The sequence below is a fragment of the Temnothorax longispinosus genome, chromosome 2 (assembly GCF_030848805.1).
Source record: "Temnothorax longispinosus isolate EJ_2023e chromosome 2, Tlon_JGU_v1, whole genome shotgun sequence".
Lineage (NCBI taxonomy): Eukaryota > Metazoa > Arthropoda > Insecta > Hymenoptera > Formicidae > Temnothorax > Temnothorax longispinosus.
This window is the reverse complement of record NC_092359.1, coordinates 16,663,257-16,684,164: the sequence shown is the minus strand read 5'-3', so window position 1 is coordinate 16,684,164 and position 20,908 is coordinate 16,663,257. Positions and strand designations below refer to the sequence as shown.

The following is a 20,908-nucleotide window of genomic DNA, read 5'->3' as shown; positions in this document are numbered from 1 at the left end:
TCACTGAAGTAACGAGATCGCTCCTTAAACTTTCTTTTCTTGCTTCGTCTTCTTTTTTAATTTTCTTTTACTTCTGATGCTCTTGGATCTTGTTCTCCAATCGTCACATCTCCGTAGCTATACTGTTACGTAAGCAGAGATTCGAGAGAACTTTCACAGAGATTATCTGAAGTGTGTCTCATGGCAACACATTATTTTGAGTTCCCGTTCCAGGTTTAGCTGCTCCTTATTTTAATCTTCTCACTATGACAGATTGGAAATTGTGCCTTAAATGTGGATTATCGTCTTTATTTTACGTTATCTTAATTCGGCGGATCGATATCTCTGAACATCGATAATTAATTGGCTAACGAATTGACTAACATATTCATCATTTCGCGTTTTGTTTGACCGAGTTGCATAATCAGTGTTCATGCGTCTGCTAAACCGGAATCGTCGTGATGTCGAGCAATATGCTCGTACTGATGTCACCGATATTAATAACTTTCTAGTGCACTATGCTTTCTATATATTAACTTGCCGTTCTTGCTCATTGATTTATAATGTCATGACAAAGTCACGTTTTCCAGAAGACTAATCGATACTGACGGAGATGGAAAGAGAGAGATACTTATCCGCGCGATTATTATGTATTTACATAATTCAAAATTTTATATAACTGGGAAGTGATTTTGAAATCAATTTTGAAGCCATGCAATTTTCTTCGTATCAGGAAGAGCAAATATTTGATATAGGTACAGATATAAAGAAACGAATTCACTCGCGCTCGTTTACTTCTTTTATTAAACGAATTCGTACCGCTTGTATTGTTCGACATCAAATAATAAAGAATAATAAACCGGCCGGTCGTCGAACTTGACATCCGAACATGATTCATCCGTTTTATTAATCATCATAAAGAAATGCGTTCGCGAGAGCGGGCCCGTTTCTGATTGCGGTGTTTACGAGGCGACGCGGAATTTCATGCGCCCGTGCGTCGCTCCGATAATGATTGATCACTAATGTTCGACAAGAATCTGAAGTATCCTCACTTCACATCCACTTGTATAATTCTTATCGTAGATAATTATTTTATCGTAATCGTGTAGATCTCATACAATTGTATTAATGTAAATAATGAATTAAGATCAGAAGACTATTTTCTCTTTTTCTTCTTTTCAGTTCCTTTATGAATAATTTTTTTATGGAGATTTAATCGAACGCTAATCTTTTTAAATACCAAATATATGTTTGCTCCAATTATTTTACGTTGTGGAGAACAGTACAGTTTCTGAAGGTGTTTATATAACCTCCGTCTGTCAATGATTAATCAGTTGTTACTTACGATGACTCTCGGCGGTCTTCCATTCGGCGCTTTAAGTTAGCAGTCGCGTGCTTAATCTCAAACGCGGATATTTTCGTTCTGTCTTACTCTGATGCTCACATTGCAATTTCAGTAAAAACCGATAATAATACGCATTGCGCAATCCTCGATGGAGGCGTAATCTACGAACTCATTTATGCCGCCTTTGTTTTAACAGAGTCATTTATCAGGTTTTTGTCGAAATTAAATTTTATCGCGTTGCCTTTTAACATAGTGGCAAAAAGGAGCTGCAATTAAGACTTTAATTCTGAGCGGTAAAATTTATTTTGTTTGCTGTGTTGTGATACAAAACTTAAACATAAAAATTGAACGACTTTTCAAGCCGAGAGTTTATTAATAATAGACAATAACTAAATTTAACAATAATTTGTATTTATTTTATAGATATGTATAATATAATGATAATTTAACTTACCATCGACAAATAGAGCGAATGTCTTGCGCAAATGTCGAACAATCGCAACACAATGGATTATTCATTGGAAGAAGGTAAAATGGAAATGAAACCAGCTCATAAAGAAACGTACAAGTCGCCTAAGCCGTCGCTTTTATGTCTAGCGTGCCCTTCATATTTATTATTACCGCAGAGAGAGAGAGAGAGAGAGAGAGAGAGACAAAGGTATCTTTCTCGCTGCAAATCGCAGCGTCCTTGTTGCTAAGCTTCTCTACGGTGAAGTCGTGATCGAAAAGAGAAAACGAACTTCTCTGTCGTGAAAATGATTAGATAAAAGATGCGTTCTACGCTTCGTACTATCCTTGAAATTATTTTCTAAAGCCAGGCGTTTTAAAGATTACCAGCGGCCTCGACGACACACTGAACACACGATAATAGCTATTGTTCTTCTCGGTGTTGATTCCCGGTTCATTTGTCCGCGGGAAAAAGATGATTTCTCCGCGTATTTAATCGAATATGCTCGGAATAATACGGTCAAGGGTAAGATCGCGGCTAATCGTGAGAATTGCACGCGTATAATGCCCGATCTACAATAGCTGTAGTAAGCTGTAGTAAGCTTCAAGCCGTAAGAAATTGACCAATTACAGGCGAATGTGAGGAGAATAATCAACTGTGATTGGTCAATTTCTTACATCTTGAGGCTTACTACAGCTTACTACAGCTATTGTAGATCGGGCATAACGCTACCATGCGCATGCATCGCTATGCGGGTATAAATACACGGGCGCGTAGCGCAGCGCAGCGTCGCCGTGGCATCACGCCGTTTTCTCGTGTCAATCATTCACGATATAGGCGGATGCCGTTCTTTTGTACGGCATATTGTTATTCCATCGCCGTCGCCGCGTATTGCTCGTAGTCGCAAAAGCGTGTGCGCGTTACTAAAGCGCAGGTGTTTCTCTATCCCGCGATGTCGCGCTGGTAGTCAACACCGCTCTCTCAATTAAATTTCCCTTAATTACACGGCACGCATTCCTGATGGCGTCGTGGTTAATCATGGGCCGTTATCTTCAATTGTATTAATGCCTCTTGGTCCTCGATCAATGGCATTTGTCGCCCCCCAACATTTGACATTTCTAATAAAATCTTGATTGATTGATTGAATATCGCGAAACTGGTCTTGTTATTTTAGTATATAGCACTCTGACATTTTCACAAGCTCGTTATATTATATAGGATCTCGTTACGTGTCCCTTTTATATTCTGCAACCAATCGGTAATTGAAGTCGAGATCAGAATTAATATTAATCTTCGGAATTGATGGTAGCCCATCATTTCCTATTAACACTCGTTGTCAAATGAAAAATAATTTCGACAAATAAGTCGACTGCCGTAAAATAATTTAATTCTTCATTTAAACGTTACACGAAGAAGGACAAAGTTTGATCGATAGTATTGAAATTATTTTAAAAAGAAGTAAAAAATACTGTGAGTCTGTGAGAGATTCTAAAGATTCTCTTTTTCCAAGGATTGACTCAAGTTCTTTTTTCTTTCCTCTTCAGATGTAAATTTCAAGTTTAATATCTTTTCACATATCCTCTCGTTTAATTTACGCCAAGCCCGTTTCCGCATCTTTGCGTTCGAGCGCGGAAACGTATAGGTGACTTGCAGCTTTATTATAAGATGCACCGCACTTTCTCCGAACGTGTCGAGGACGTCGAACGTCATTTTTCATTCTGCCGACTTCCGGTCTGTCTCGCACCTCTGTACCCCGTCATTGTGGGCTTGCGAGCGCGGTTGTCGTCGTACATACCTATATGTATATATGTATATATATGTGTAAATATATATATATCCCTATTCACTCCAACGTTTTTTCCGCCCCTTTATTCCTCCAACCATGCACTTTCGAATCCCAAGTGTTTTTCAAAATGTTAATAGCTTTGAAAAATTCCCCAAAAATTATTATAATATCTTTGTATCTTCGACTAAAAATCAATGTAAAGAAAATTTGGAAATCATTTATTTAAATATTTTTTTACAACAATTATATGTTGACAAACACACGTTACGACTCGTTTTACTTAAAAAATCATAACTCACGAACAAATTGACGAAGTTTAATGAACCAAAACGCAAATTAAAGCTAAAAGTAGTGCATATGAGAAAAAAAATATGAGATAATTATTAATTAAATAGGAATACTTAATTTTGTCGCCGCAAATTTGGTAATTTTTAAATGGTACAGTAGGACTTTAAGGACTTAAAGAATGCTAGAAAAAGAATTTCTGAATAAGAAAAGGCGAATTTGAGAAGTGTGACAGATATTTTTTATGTAAAAAAATTAATTTTTTTTTATAATTGTAGCTCCTCCCCACTTCTTCCACCTGCCTCTGAGCCATAATAGACCTCTGTGGAATGTTAAATTTTTTTTAACGACAAAAATATTTTAAATATGGTTAAATTATACACAAAAATACATTTTTATCGAAAAAAATGCTCATTTACCTTTCACACAACACTGACGTAATCCTCCAACCATGCACTTTCGTGTCCCACCGAGATTTTGATTGTTCGCCGTTTCGAGAGTAGGTAAATGAGCTAGGACTTTGAAATTTTTATCTGAGGTTCCCTGCCACAATAACTTTTTTCCGGCGTGGAGGGGATTCTCCCACGATCATTTGTTTTCCGGAACAAACGACTGTTAGAAATTCGTGGGACACGCGAAAGGCATGGTTGGAGCGAATAGGGATATATATATATATATATATATATATATATATATATATATATATATAAAGGGAGTAATTAATGAAGTTACCGTGTTAGGATCTCGTTGACGATGATGTACCCGTTTGACGTTGCTCTTCCGTGTCGCGCCCGTTGCATCCGCCCGATCTGTATATCGATGCAACACGACGCAACGATGTATGTGCGACCGCTCGGATTATAATTATTCGGATTATGCTCCATTATTCGCGTTTGATCGAATTAATTTTAATTTTATTACGCACTATAAACAAAAACGGAATGAGAGAGAGAGAAGGAGAGAAGACTCTAATAATTTACCTTTAGGACCACAAAAACACCTACACGCTTCCACTTAAAAAAACATTCATGAAATATCACGATTTTAACGATACATACTTCAATGTTGAACTTTGCGCTCAACGCATTTTACGAAATACGTTTCTCTCCTTCGTATCGCTTACATTTATAACTTATTTACAACTAGAGTTATTTTTAACTGTTAACGTAGGCACATTTAACGCGCGTACAATTTTATATCGTTAAAATCGGTAAAAATCATATACTTTGTGCAATCAATCGATAAATTATATATATATTGTTTATGAAACAGCAAACGATTATAATAGACAAATATATATCTATATATATGTGTGTGTATATATATAGTGATGTGACAATATACGTTAATATAAAAATCAATGTTATTTCTGATGATATTACGTAAAAGAAGTTAACAAAGAAACAAGAATTAAGTTTGATTTTCATTATCGTATATTGTCGTATTACCATTTTGTGTTAGATAATGCATCTTCTTTTTTCATCATAGCAGCATAAACACAGTGGTTATCATACTTTGTGATATAGCCTTTTTCTTCATTCTTTACGTGAACATTCCGTCTCTATTCATTGCTTATCATTGTCAGTATAATCAATAAGATGCTAATTTATCGCATTGAGAAGAAACAAAAAATAAGTTTGATTTTTATTATCAAGTATATCCAAATATTGTCATATTACCATCTTATGTTAATGCATCTTCTCTTTTCATTATAGTAGCGTAAACATGATTACTTCGTAACATTTTTCTTTATTCTTTACGTAAATATCCTGTCTCTATTATCTATTGCTTCTCAGTATCGAGAAGATGATAATTTATCGCGTTGCACATCACGTTATCAAAGCCGTATCAAAAGCCTATCCACGCTTCGCCAAATGATGCAAAATAATTTACCGTAAAATCTAACGCTCGCTTCGAAATTATAGCTCCATAATCATGTCTTGTCTTTCCCGCAGATTATCAGAGAGGATCGGGAGCATCCATGATGGCACAGGCAACTATACTGCGGACGTGAGATGCTCCTGGCTGATCGAGAGCAGCCCGAACACAAAAATACGGATGCACGTAGAACAATTCGCGACGGAATGCGGCTGGGACCATCTGTACATCTACGACGGTGATAGCGTCGAGGCGCCGTTGCTGGCCGTTTTCTCCGGCCTGATGCACAAGGATAGCTATCACATACGCCGCGTGCCGGAAGTAATAGCGCGATCCGGTAGCGCGTTGCTGCACTTTTATTCCGATGTCGCGTACAACATGAGCGGCTTCAACATTACATATAAAATCAACGCTTGTCCGAGCAGGTGAGCGCGACGCTGATGGCTGCGGTCTCCCTAACTTTTCTCCCAGTCCTCTATCTTCTTTTTAGCTCTCTCAACCGCTTATTTTTTAACATATATATGCATTCGCCAATTTATATTTAGAATTTTACTATCGTTGGAAAACTATACTAAGAAACGGTTCAATGCGTTTGCTAAATATTTTAAATCAGTGTGTTGAAGATACAGGTAGCTATTGATACATGGTTGATATCTTTCTTGGTAAAACGGCTCTCGCGTGATGGAGAAAAATGAAACGGGTCGTTTTACGGAGTTGTCCATAAGATTATAGCACAAGTTGATAGACTGTAACACGTCAGCTGACCCTAAAACACGAGCGACTATCACGCAGTGGCTTTTAGCGAGTAGAAGTATAATCTGACACACGATGGATTATTCGTGTGATTTGCAGCGGTATTTTACCGAATATAAATGATGCGAATAAAAATCGCTTCGCGCGCATCTATTGAAAAAGAAAGACGTGGATTTCATAGTCGGGAAAGGTAGCGGTCAATCTGAGAGACTCAGAATAGAACGAGAGGAGATTACATGGAGAGTGGCAACCGCCGATAATTCGTAATTGGGTCGCTGTCGGCTTAGAAACTTTATCGAGCTTCCTCTGCGGGCCGGAAATACGCGTAACCCTATCTGCGTCACATTTGATAACATTCCTACGGTCAGAAGACGACCTTTGGCAAAAAGGAAACTTGAGATTTTATCCGGAAGAGAGCGGGCAGTCTCATTTTTGAAACGCACAGCTATCATTTGGCCATGTTTTGCTGGTCGTTTTGCTTCGATTTTAGACATGATACATGGGGAACGAGGGTAATTTCCTCCTCTCTCGATATTGTCTTATACCTTTTATAAAGTCTAGGAAAATCTGACTCCGTCAAACAGTTCCGTCAAACGATCCATCATCCGAGCTACCGTGCGTCACGACGCTCACTTTTCCAGAATTGTTTGCTTTTCCTTCCCACACCGTTCAAATATCGAGAGCAGTCTTTTTTTCTGAGAAATTAATAGAGGCAAACACTTATTGCGCGATCGAGTAAATAGCGCACGAAAGCATTTATATTTGCCTAAGGGTGTTAGATCATCGTGGTGGCATCGCGTCCCTCGAAGACAAGATTGACACAATGATATCTCGTGTACACAAGTGCGTTGCTTCTTGTAGGTATTCCAATATCGACTGTTCCGGCCACGGTGTGTGTATTGAAGGCACGTGTACCTGCGACGCTACGTGGACCGGTGAGGCCTGCGACGTACAAGTATGCCCGAACAATTGCTCGTATCATCATCAGCAGGGCGAGTGTGACCGCGAGAGTCATCATTGCCGCTGTTTTCACGGCTTTAAAGGTGAAGAGATAACGAAGACACGATTCGGTGACTTATAGTTAATAATTAATGAAATGCTGGAAGTTACATTTTACATGTATCTGAAAATAAAATAAATTATAACATTTTTTGGTAACTATTGAGTAAGATCGGTGCATGGAAGATAAATGTGCTGTGATAAATTAATGCATATAACGACGCGATAAAATTAAGATACATTGGTAAACACATTCGAGATGCTATCTTTCAGATATTCAGTCTAGGATAACAGCGTACTGACGTAATAGTATTTAGCATCACGCGATCGATAAACATCGTGATATTCGTGAATGTGACGTTAGGTATTACCTGACATATCTATTACTGTTATAATTATAATAACGTAATCCGTTAATATATTGAGTATTATTATTATTATTATTATTATTATATTACGTGATATATACTTTTGAATACTTACTTAATATATACTTGTATACATTTGTTTAATATATTTCCCAGGACAAGTATGTTTTCGATCTGGAGTAATTATCAGTGATAACATTTTATGAGCTATTTCTATTTGAACTCGAAATATATAGTAATAAATACATGTTGAAATGAAAAAAGGTCAAATAAAATAGGCTTATTTACGCACGATTTTCGCAGGTGCGGACTGTAGCCAAAGAGGCGACCATGGATTTTGGGAGAGTGTCACGTACAAGGATCTACCGCCGGAAGGCTCGGCCAGTCACTGTTCCATCGTTTGGAAGGATTCGCTGTACGTGGTCGGCGGCGAGAGTTTCCATCGTGCCAAGATGATCTATGTGTACGATTATAACGGCAATGTTTGGGAGACACCTCACGTCGAGGGCCGAGTGCCGTTACCGCGGTACGCGCACTCGTGTGTGCTGTTCGGCGACAAGATATTCATGTACGGTGGTGTCGTGCAGAACTCTACGGTGACCAATGAGATTTGGGCGTTCGACGTGTCCGCCAAGGTCTGGGAGAACGTCACTGTACACGACGATGATTGCTACAACAAAACGATATGTGGCCCACTGAAGGTGCGTATATTTATTTAATCCGAAGAATATAATGATATATTTAAACCGCTTGCCGATGTATACGCTTTGGAGAACTGTGGCTGGGTCATTCTTTCCGTATTCTATTAGATAATCAAAAATTCGCCTTGGGTATAAAGTATAAATATAGTTCAAAACAGCAGTAAAAAGTGGCGGGTTTTTGAGTTTAATTTTTTACGCCCTTGCAATGTAAAGGAGATGTATGAGTAATCTTTGAAAATTAACGAATACCGAATTTCAAATGATTCAAGAATCGTCGCCAGCCAAGAATTAATTACAAAATTAATTTATAAAATAACAAATTATGTTTATTATGGTCGATATAATCTCGATTTAACAATCCTAAACTACTAATTGCTGGAAATTTTCTAAATAGCGTTATATATATATATATATATATATATATATATATATATATATATATATAATCTAATGTTATTCACTCTTATTTTTTAACTCTTAGTTGAGTCTCGTACAATATCTCGATTGTTTTAACAAATCGTTTTTACAGGTAGCAGGACATACCGCGACTCGGGTGCAGAATTATGACAAGAAGGAAAAGATGATTGTGATATTCGGCTATTCGCCGCAATATGGTTACTTAAACACCGTCCAGGAGTACTCTTTGGGTACGCGCGAGTGGCAGATCGTAGAGACGAAGGGCTTTCCAGTGAAGGGCGGCTACGGGCACAGTTCCGCTTACGATCCCCTCACAAATCTTATTTATGTGTATGGTGGTTATGTGTCGGAGTCACAAAGCACGCATGTTTTGACCAGCCGGCTGTACTCGTATCATCCTAATGATTACGAGTGGCGGCTGCTTACGTCAGCGCCATCGGCGCGTTTCTTTCATACGGCCACTTTTGTCACGAGTGGACTAATGTTGGTGTTTGGCGGTAATATGCACAACGATACGCAGCAATCGCACGGGGCGCGATGCTACTCGGCTGATACCCTCGGTTATGATGTCACGTGCGACACGTGGCACCAGTACACCATGCCCAAGGATATGAACGATCTTCCGCGATACGGTCATAGCGCGACCGTCTTCGAGAAGTCGATGTATATCTACGGCGGCTTTGACGGTGAAATGCTCTCTGACATGCTGAGGTACCAATCTAATATATCTTGTTTTAAATGGAAAAAGATGTTTATTTATCCGCTTATCTGAGATATTGTTATTGTGTAGGTATACCCCCGGCAATTGCGAGTATTTCACGAATCAGAATCAGTGCCTGAATGCCAGGATAGGTGTGAAGTGCGTGTGGCATAAGCGGGACAGTCGATGTCTGCACATCACAAAGATACCGCAGCACGTGCTCAACGAAAAGGAATATGACGAAGTTTTGAAATGTCTGGGCGTCGGGCCGCCACGCGGTATGACATCGCATGGAGAACTCTGTAAGCTGTTCACCGACTGCGTCGCGTGCGTACAGACCTCGTATAATTGCGTGTGGTGTGGCAAGAGTTGTTTCCACGAGATGTGCCGGGACAATGTAAACTCGCCAAATTCGAAGGCCATTACGGAACTGAATCAGTGTAACATGAAAACCGGCATCGAGTGTTTACAACTGCATACATGCCATGCTTGCTTCAGCAATCCGCATTGCACTTGGTCATGGTCTAACGGACCCGACCGTTGCAAGCCGAAAACTCGAGAGGTGTGTATGAGAGTATTTTAACACTTTATTTAACACTTTATTATACAGGATTGGAGGGGGGGAGGGTACGAAACATGGAATATTCATATATTCACAAATATCTTATTTCGAAACGTTAAACACATAGTAAATAATTATAAGCATATATTCTAGTGAAGTATATTTAACGAAGATGCAATATTTGATATATTTCTCATGACAATCCCAGCTTGCAAGAAATTAACGATTGACAATTAATTTTTTAAATAGAGAGTGTTCAACAGCACGATCCCGGGACATAATGTACTGCATGGGCAGCTTTTGACTATGGACACATGCCGCAGTCCATGCGTGGAGTACACGTCGTGCCGCAATTGCACGGAATCTGACTGCATCTGGTGTCAAAACGAGGCCAAATGCGTAGAGAAGAATGCGTACCCGGCCAGTTTTCCATATGGACAGTGTCGCGAGTGGACGACGATAGATGCCCGGTGCCGCGCCACGGAGACTGGCAGGGAATGGTGCAGCTTTTATTCATCATGCGCCGCTTGCCGATCGGACCCCGGTTGCGGCTGGTGCGACGACGGATCGGGCACCGGGAAAGGTTCGTGCATGCCTGGTGGAGCTCGTGGCCCTAGCAGCAAAAGTTCAAACACGTGTTTCCTCGATCATTGGTACTTCACAACATGTCCAAGTAAGCAAGTTTTTTTTTGTTGAATCTCAGCTCCCTTTATGTCGCCTTATCACAATTATTGATTCGACTTCCTTGATTTTCACAGCTTGTCAGTGTAACGGTCACAGTAAGTGTCTTCCAAACAGTAGCGTATGCATTCAGCCATGCGGAAACTTGACTTATGGACCACACTGCGATAAGTGTATTCCCGGCTATTATGGTAGTCCACTCAATGGAGCTACGTGTCAGCGTACGTAATATCTTTTTTCCACATGCTATGTCATTATTATTCGCAAATAAGAAGACATTTGAATGACATTTGTGTGCTCTTATTATAGCTTGTTCCTGTAACAATCAAGGCACTCAATGCACGAGCGAGACGGGCAAATGTTTTTGTACAACTAAAGGCATTATCGGCGATCACTGCGAGCGTTGTGACGTATCTGGTCTTTATCACGGAGATCCTACGAATAAAGGATCTTGTTTTTGTGAGTTTAATTGATGGAATATACTTTTTATCTTATACTTTAGTAGTTTATTTTATACCTTATTAAATTATTTCATCCGCTCATGTATTCGTGTTTTAGATGATTTGGCTATCGATTACCAATTTACGTTTAATCTAAGCAAGAAAGAGGATCGTCACTATCGGGCGATCAACTTCAAAAATTCACCACCGAAAGCCGACATTGATGCCGAATTCTCTATCACGTGTTCCGTGCTTGCCAAGATGAACGTGACCATCAAGAAAGTAAATAGTCCAGAAAAACCGCTGCTGCTCGGCGCAAATTGTACGACGACCATGTACAAGCAACGTTTCAGCAAAGCGGACTACAATTTTGGTAGCGAAGATAATAATACTCTCACTACGTTCTACGTGTATGTCTATGACTTTCAACCGCCACTGTGGATCCAGATCTCGTTCTCCCAGTATTCGAAACTGAATCTGCAGCAGTTTTTTATTACATTCTGCACGTGAGTACCATAACTTGGACTTCCAAGTGATTTTTTAATCCAAAATAAAGCGAATTAAAATTCTGTTAAATGTATAAGTGCAATGCGCGAAAAATAATCTTAAGATATGACAGATCCATTGGTACGCTTTATTTTTTCTAAGTTTTCTATACTCTCTTTGCCATGTTGAACCTCAGGCAGTACTTACTTGTAAACTAGAGATTACATGCCACCGCACAGGTGCTTCCTTGCTCTGCTACTGGTGGCCGCCATTCTTTGGAAGATCAAGCAAAAATACGACATGTATCGACGAAGACAAAGGCTCTTCCTGGAAATGGAACAAATGGCCAGCAGGGCGTTCAGTCAAGTTCTGGTGGAGATCGAGAGGCGCGACGTTGACAGCTCGGATCCAGAACGCGGTGATGCCGACTTTACGAATTGTCGTAAAAAAAAGAAGGTAAACGTAAATGTTTTGTTTAGATATTTTTACATATTCTTAGATATGTTTACATATTCTTAATGACATATGTAACTCTGCACTTATTTCTAATTAAACACATTTAATTACACGTTTAACATTAAATGATTTTGTGGTAAGGAGAAGGTAAATTTTCCCATAGAAGATTCTTACACATTTTTTAAGAAATTTAGATATTTTATTTTTGCTGTTACGTGAATTCTTACATCTTGCAACTAGAGTATCATAATTCAATTAAGGCTTATTTTTTTATCATATATGTTATTTTCGTATAGGATGCTCCTAGTCCGATCGCACTGGAGCCTTGTTGTGGCAACAGAGCGGCAGTTCTGTCTCTGCTAGTCAGATTGCCGACTGGCGGCGAGCCTTATACGCCAGCCGGACAGAGCGCTGGCCTAGCCGTGGCATCCGCTTTGGTGACGCTAGGCAGTCCGCGCAGACCATCTCAGGAATTAACGACGAAGGAGCCGAAGAAGACAAGGAAGTCCGCCAGCCAACATCCGGACTCTACTTGCATTTAGCGGTAAATCGACGAGATATCACGATAGGATGTGACTATGATAAGCCTTAGAGTTGTTTCTGTGATCTTGCCCGCGCTTGATACGGCAGGACAATTTATCTTCGAACTTTCACGTAGTGAAAGAAGTGCGAACGATAATCGCGCTGAGATGAAAACGGAGAACATACGCGAAAATTTTACTCGCGTGACGCGCGACTGATCGGTGAATCGAACAATTCGGTTATTTTATCCGAAGAGTCGGTTGAGCGTGTAACACTAGATATAGATATATGCTTTCCTTATCGAGTAGAAGGAAACGCCTTTAGCCGAGGAGCGAATGGACTGCTCCGACCGGTTACGTCCGCTAATCATGGTAAGTAACAATTTCTTTTTAGACTCGAGCTGCATGATATGTTTTCATGCATCGAAAGGGACGTGATTGATCACTCGGCTAACATTCGGAAACGTAATCGAGTTCCTTTTAAAGATCTCGATTAACGGTGTACAGTGTTGTATAGATGGTTAGATGATCGTTTTTGTCGAAGATGTTACAATACGATGTGTTGGTCGCGTGAATAAACTGGTCTCGTGCATATTCGAAAAGCTTTTATTCGCTGCATCTGTGTTAGAAAAAAATTATTTATAATTTAGGATATATTTAATTATATATATATATATATATATATATATATATATATATATATATATATATATTATACATATATTTAATTACCGTAAATATAAAAAAAACATGTAAGAAAACTACGATAAAAATTTAGAAATTTATGAAATAAAATGCCGTTTAAATCTGAAAAAATTAAATAGCTTTTATTTTAAGTTCTTATATTTTTATTGTTTCTTTGGCATAATTTCTACAGTGCAGTGGATAAAAAACTTTGTAAATGCCATGAAAGAGTTATTAAAAGAATCTAATGTTACTGATGAAATGATTAAATTCGAAGAAGTACAACGCTTCGACATAAGCTATAAATAGGCTGTATTTTTGTCGGATTTGTATGAAAAGAAATTGATCGTTAATAGTGAAGATAGAAAGGCGTACGAGTGGACGGGAAGGCAGTGAGTACGTCAAAGAATTTACTATTTATGCATCCATTTGTATTGTGTAAAATTTATACTCTAAATCGATCGAAGTGAGTAGAGATAACAATTGCAGAGCCGGTACAGATTTAAGGAAGGTACAAATCGCGTATCCAGTCTTGTGCGCATTTTACATTAGATTATTAGAATGTTGTGCCAAATCAGTCTTTCTTTCTTCGGTGTAAATGCAGATTATTTGTCGAAACAAACTTTGGTCAGTTAGAATCATTTGCAGGAGCAAGTATTTTTATTTTGTTACCTCTATTCACTGTGATTGTGCAATTAATTTTTGTCGTACGACTGAAAATTTGCGGAATTTAATATTGACACCAATTAACGGCGTAATTTAATTACAAATTTTTAATAATTCGTCAGTCATGCTCGAGCTTTTTGCCATAGCAAGCGAAAAACGGAAAGAATTTAACGTGGTCATTGTAATAAGAATCTCATTTGAAATCTCATTTTTGTTTCATGGAGCAAGTAACGGTGCCAGTTGTCTCGCACGTTGGTTGCATGACTGTCTTTCTGAGCATTTAACTAATATGTTTACGAGATTCGCATGTTTTTTACCTTTTTTTTTTTTTTTTAAGAATTTACAAGCTTCTGCTTGTATTACGTTTGTATTCTTACATACTTGTGTCACGGAGAAAATTAAATTAGTGATGAATATCGCATACTTCCATTTTTTTATAGTAAATTTATACTTTACTTCTTACCGTTTTAAATACGAGGAAATAACTTGCAACGCGAAAACTCCACAAATTTTGTATATTTTATTAGCGAGAGATAACGCATAGACAAGTGCATAGAGAAAGTTCCAGCGCACTCCGATTCATGCGCGCGTGAAACGTGTTTATATTAAGAAACCGGTCTTTTTCTTCTCGAAACTTTCATGGTAACATGAGAAAAGGGAGTCATTGCCGTAAAATTCATACACATAGATACATATATTACATATTTCTTCTATAAATATGTTAACTTGTGTTACAATAATTAAGCTTTTTTTTATTGCGTAATGTACGTGCGTGTATATACATACATATATACATATATATTTATCATATGTATGTATGGCATTGTATTTATGTAATTGGTGCATATTTGAGCGGGCGAATTATAAACGACGATTTGTTATTACTTGAATTAGCGCAAATACAATGCATTTTATTATGACATTTAATACTCATAACTCTTTGTCTTTATATCGTTTAAAATATTAATTTATATAAAGACGACGGTCAGGAGAGGCGTATATACATATATATTATAAATTAGAATCGCTCCCTTTTAAGCGATAAAATGCGCATTCTATCTCAAATATATTTTTCGTACCAAAGAAAGCTCTATAGATATGAATAAAATCGTTATTGCGCACGTAGAGGACTAGATAGCACACAACACAATCAATCGATTATTATGTAACGATTAGAAATAAATTTGTAATTGTTGGCCGCGTTTTTAAGAAATAATTTTCCGTCAACGGTAATGTAGATCTGATTATTATTTATTGTCGAATTTACTTTTTGATACAATCAGCTTTTGTACTCTAGCGTGAGAAGTAATCTCGTTTAAGAGATAATTATTAACTCTTCTCTTATGAGCGCCAAAAAAAAACAAGTATATTTTATTAAAATATATTTTATTGGATATATTATATTGCGAAATACTTTTTATCGTATATAATTTATATAAACGAATGAGCGTCTTTATATCTTTTTGATTCTCTTGTTGCCACGACACGTGCGATCATTTATTTCCGACAGTTTGATAGTTATCAAAATTATCAAGTAATTTTATCAATACCTAACGAGAGACCGCTTTTTACTCTTTCGTATTCGCGTGTCAGTAATTTCGGCAACGAAAGGATCGAGATTGAAACGCAAGAGAGTTTGAAAATATTGTTCGTCTAGAATAAATTTTTACGTTGGTAAAAAGTAGGCGTATACTATGTTATTAGGGATATCGTTTGAATTCGCGATACTTTCAACGTGTAAATATCCGATGCTTTCAGTGTTGATTCTAAATTATCAGGACGACGGTCCACCGGCGCTCATATATACATATGTTGTTTTTTTCGTCCCGTTCTTAGGTTGTACTTGAGAAATTTACCATCGAGGGGCGAAGGTCGGCTCTCGGAGAGTAAAGTTTTCAAACGGGATATCTCCATCGAGACTCTCTCGAAAGATAAAACTCTTGAACGAACGGTCGTTGAAAGTCGCTCTTTCAATTCTATGCTAGACTAGATATCATCACCGTCGAGAGTCTCGCCCTCGGAGGATAAAACTCTCAAACGTACGTCCCGGCTTCGACTTTCTGTCTGTCGCGTTTGTTGTACACTGTAACACTGCCAATATAATATTCCTCTACTTCATTGATCTTTTACATACAATATGCTTCGTCTTCGACCCCGAGACGACGGCCGGTCTCCCCCACCGCGCCGATCGATTTCTGCGACTGATAACACGTGCGAACCATCGATATTCCGCAATCTCTTCTTATCTCTCTCTCCCTCTCTTTTTGACGAAGATCACGCATACTTGTATTGTTTGGGATCGCGACGGGACTAGCGTTGTTCGTCGCTCTTAAGAGGCTCTCTTAGAAAGGCTTAAATAATATATAAAAATAGAATAGTATAATACGTCGCATATATTCACTCTTCTTGCCTTTATTTATCTGGCACAAAAGATTAAAGGACAAAATAGGAATCTTCTATCGTTATTTTTTGCAAAGAATCATCCAAATTCAATGAAAAATCTGTCATATATGTATTAGTACATATAATTGAATTAATCTTATATATAATATAATATATATAATTATATATATTATATAATGTTACATATTTTATATAATAATATATATAATATATATACCTACACAGTAAAAAATTTTGTGTATTTTTGTTAAAAATGAACCTTGTTAAAATTTTTGTGTTAAAAATGTAACATACTTATGTGTTAATTTAACTAATTTTGTTTATATTATGTAATTTTTTTGTGTTAAATTCATATTTAAGTAAATTAAATGTTAAAATAACACATTTTACATTTAATCGTAAGATTAACATAAAAATAATGTAGTTTTGTAAAAAAAAAATTTTTTTTTCATTTATATTTAACATTATACAGATGTCTATTGTACATACAAAAATGTTAAATTAACATGTTTTTCATTTATCTTTAACATTATATAGATGTTTGTTGTACATAAAATTTTCGTTCACATATCATCAAACTTTTCTTTATTTTGTGTTAAATTATAGATATAATATTTGTCTCATAATTTGACATATTCACATGCATTGTGTTGTTATGTTAAATTAACACAAAAATTTGAGTGGACCGTTTAACACAAATTTTTTTACTGTAAATGTATGTGTATATGTATGTACAGAATGAGGAACGATCTTTCGGTCAGATAAGTCAAGGCGTACTGTGTATAAATTCCAACATACATTTTTTCAAATAAGTCATATTCGAAAGCAGAATAAGTAGAATAAAGTAATTAACTGTATAATAGAGACTATTAGAACTATAAATCGATAAAATGCTATTAGAAGGAAATTTGTAATTACGTGGATCGATTCAGTCGCGTACTAATTGTCCCTTAATTCCCGCGTAAGACGTTTCGCGTAGGAGCGAACGAACATCGCAAGTACTCCCATCGCGATCCCACAGAGTCCCTTCGATTTTCTTCTTTCGAAAGAGAAAAAGGAGTAAAAGAGGAGAGATCTCTCCTTCCCCGCGAAGACTCGAAGAACATTTGCGATCTTTCCGAGAGGTGAGATCTTCTCGAGATCTTTTAATCGTAAAATGTAGATCTTAAAGTTGGAGGGCGTACGACGATGTAAAATATATATCCATTTCTACGGATACTCGAGTCACCGATCTTAGCCGTTAAGGATTCTTAAGCGCCGCCGGTATGTGAAACTCGGACGATGCTTATCACGAGCGCACCGAACTGGAAGATATCGCGATGCGTCAGGACACGACTAAAGTTCGAATTTACAGAATAAGAGAGAGACTGTTCTCGCATATATATACATACACACGTATACATATACGCAGACACCCAGAACCGGGAACACAGACGGGCGTATAATAAGAATACTTAATAATCTAACTGAATAAGTATACATGTGATTGTGTATATTATACATAGCTCGCGACGATTTTTCTAGGAACACAATCGAAGATATTTATTTTTATTCGAGCGTAAGCGTAAGGCACACAAACTATTTGATAAAAATCTGCAGGTCGATGGAACGATTTAAATCTCTTCGACGCGAGTCTCGCAAGGATCTTTGAGAAACGAATAAAATGGAAACGTGATGACAAACGCGCGTTTCATGTAACGCGTATGTATTATACAGTGTAAAGTCTGAGAAATATTTGTACACGCGATATTAGCGTCGCCTTCTTACTTTGCATCGACATCGTCGTTAGAGAGAGCGAGGTGTGTATCAAGTGTCAAAGCGATTTTGAATTATCCTCACGGAAATTTATCGCCGCCCGTTACGTTCTTCTTCCATCTCCCAATACTATGTACATCGTACTACAACGTTTCTCGCCGAGAAAGATTAAAGTCCCAAGCTTTTGTAACACTCCCATGTGGACCCTTGACAGTTTTTCGCGTGCTACAGCCGCTCGAGCTTAATAACGATCGTTTTTATCCTATACATATAAGCTCATTACTTGTGTATATAACGTCATACGGAGGAACATTATCTTATTTCAAGCGATGGGAAAGAAAGCAACGAAGAAAGGCTTCCGAAACGATTGTATCTCAAAGATGTTAATCTGTTCGTTTTCGAAACGCGCGCAAAAAGTCGAAGATAATCTTCGATTTTTTTTAGTCGAGTTATTCTACAATTTAATTGAATCGTTTTAAGGGGAGAAAGTGGCTCGCTCGCCTCACCACATTTTGCCTATTCAGCTTACTTTTTTCAACGTAAGGTATTTTTAGTCTCGAGAATTAGACTTTCCCGGCCGAGCTTGGCGTGCCGTGTGCTGAACTTTTGGACTATTTTTAGATTTTATACGTGTGGGTGGCATCTCTCTCTTTTTGCATTAAAAACCCTTAAGAGGCTTTAACTCTCGTTTCTTCATTTTCTTTAAAATTGGAGCGTAGCGTGCCGAGTAAAGAACCATCAAAATTTCTCAATTGATAAAAAGGTATCGCGAGCGTAGAAATCTTTGGATTCGTTTCATACGAATAATTCACATGCGACACTTACACGATCTGTCACACATAACTTGAAAAATCTCAGTTAAAAGCTTTAGGTCTTTTCAATTTTCGTTACGGATTTGATGAATTAGAACATTGATTAAATCGAACGAAATTTTATATCGCCGACGAAACCAGAAATTCCATATGATTTTAACGTCGCGCACACCTGTTAGCTTGTTAGCTATTAATTTGTTACGTTATATTGTACATGAAAATATAATAATTTACTTATTTTAAATTATATAAAATAAAATTCGTCACATTTGATTGTAGAAGACGAAACTTCTTAAAAATATATATCGCAGCAGAAATTGTACGTCTCAGTTGAAGCTTGAATTAGTTCAACACATTTAAGCACGTGTGCGCGCCATGCTGTCGATATTTACAATAGAATCCAGTACGCATACCCTGTACCGTCGGAAGTTAAGCCGAGAAAGTAATTGCGAGAACGAGAATTGTGGATATATTTTTAGATTGTCGCGCAAATGCATCGAATAAGACGAGAAGAAGCGTGAACGATTGCAGCTCCGTGCACGCGCATACCTTATCATCCAATCACATATTCAGCTTTATCTAGTCTACAAGAAATGAGCGTGACCGCGTGCGAATGGATGGTTGTAATATCGGCGAGAGTAAAAGATTCTTGCTCTCCAAGAGATACATTTTTTTGCAACAAAATTCTCGAGTGTTCAGTCTAAGTAAAAGAAATTATTTGCTCTTGAATCGTGCAATCAGATACCGACTGCGTCTTTCAGTCTTTTTCCTACATTTTTCCTATATTTGCAAGGATAACTTTTTATAATTAACGATTCACAATGAGAGATGTAAAAAGAATTCCCTAACTTGGGAATGCAGGATTGGTGCAGGATTTATGCAGAATTATTTGTGGAATTTTTAATGATTTCATATTTCATGTATCTGTAATAGTAACTTATTTTTTTGTTATATTTTTTACATACCACGATGTGTATCACGATGTATAATTGAGGTTCGTACTCCTAAGCAAAGATTAAATTTAATTTATCGCACCATCGATTCGCTCGCGAATGGTAATGACGTTTGAAAATCGATCGCGTGATGAAGTGGACAGCTACGTGTTTAAGGAAAAAAGTCATGTTAGTCAGGAGAAGAATAACTTGGATTGTCAAAAGGTCTGGCGAATGACACATTTTTCCTAGAGAACTTATCTTACATAAAGAACAAGAGAATTATCTTGAAGAAGAGAATCGAAAGCGAGGATGAGGAGAGAATGAGAAAGGGAGAGAATGCGCGTGCGTATATGTGCATATGTGCGTATGTGCGTATGTAAGTGTGTGAGATCGTGTATAGGTGACTTGAAATTATGCTCGTATTTTTGTGCTAGAAGTTAGAATGCGTAGAAAATTATTGCGAACGTCGTGCGAGCTTGCGTGCAGACGAATGGTACATATTGTATTATATCAAATAAAACAGATATTGTTTAAATAAAATTGATATACATAAACTTAATCGTGCATGTGTATTTATTTATTTCCTGTCAAACACGTGTGTTATTTTCCCCGAAAATTAAATTAATGCAAGTGCGATCATGATGTAAGAAGACAGGTGTAGCAAGTCCAAGGATGCGCAGTAGTTTAGCATTTTCTTTAACCAATCAGAAACTGGTCCGGGATGCGAAAAGGAACATGGCTCCTCCGATGGTAGAAGACAGATATTATTTTGTTGCACGCATTATAAAAATGAATGTATGTATGTTTGTCCGCTATGCAAATCTACAGTTTTCTAATTGGAACAACCA

General features: G+C 37.5%; 1 protein-coding gene across 2 annotated transcripts in view; it reads left to right on the top strand.

Moving 5' to 3' along the window:
* The window catches only part of Dsd (attractin-like protein dsd), a 36,414-nt gene extending 15,795 nt beyond the window's left edge, over nt 1–20,619 (top strand). Inside the window, exons 2-12 of one of the 2 annotated variants that reach the window (XM_071771895.1) lie at nt 5,799–6,146; nt 7,336–7,517; nt 8,145–8,542; nt 9,072–9,670; nt 9,750–10,221; nt 10,471–10,894; nt 10,980–11,123; nt 11,212–11,361; nt 11,461–11,848; nt 12,068–12,284; nt 12,581–20,619. In XM_071771895.1, the coding sequence (XP_071627996.1) occupies nt 5,799–6,146; nt 7,336–7,517; nt 8,145–8,542; nt 9,072–9,670; nt 9,750–10,221; nt 10,471–10,894; nt 10,980–11,123; nt 11,212–11,361; nt 11,461–11,848; nt 12,068–12,284; nt 12,581–12,826 (3,568 nt within the window). In that variant the 3' untranslated portion in view covers nt 12,827–20,619. Of the gene's footprint in view, nt 1–5,798; nt 6,147–7,335; nt 7,518–8,144; nt 8,543–9,071; nt 9,671–9,749; nt 10,222–10,470; nt 10,895–10,979; nt 11,124–11,211; nt 11,362–11,460; nt 11,849–12,046; nt 12,285–12,580 lie in introns of both variants that reach the window. The other variant, XM_071771894.1, reaches the window with a different exon arrangement.
* The last annotated feature ends 289 nt before the right edge of the window (nt 20,620–20,908 follow it).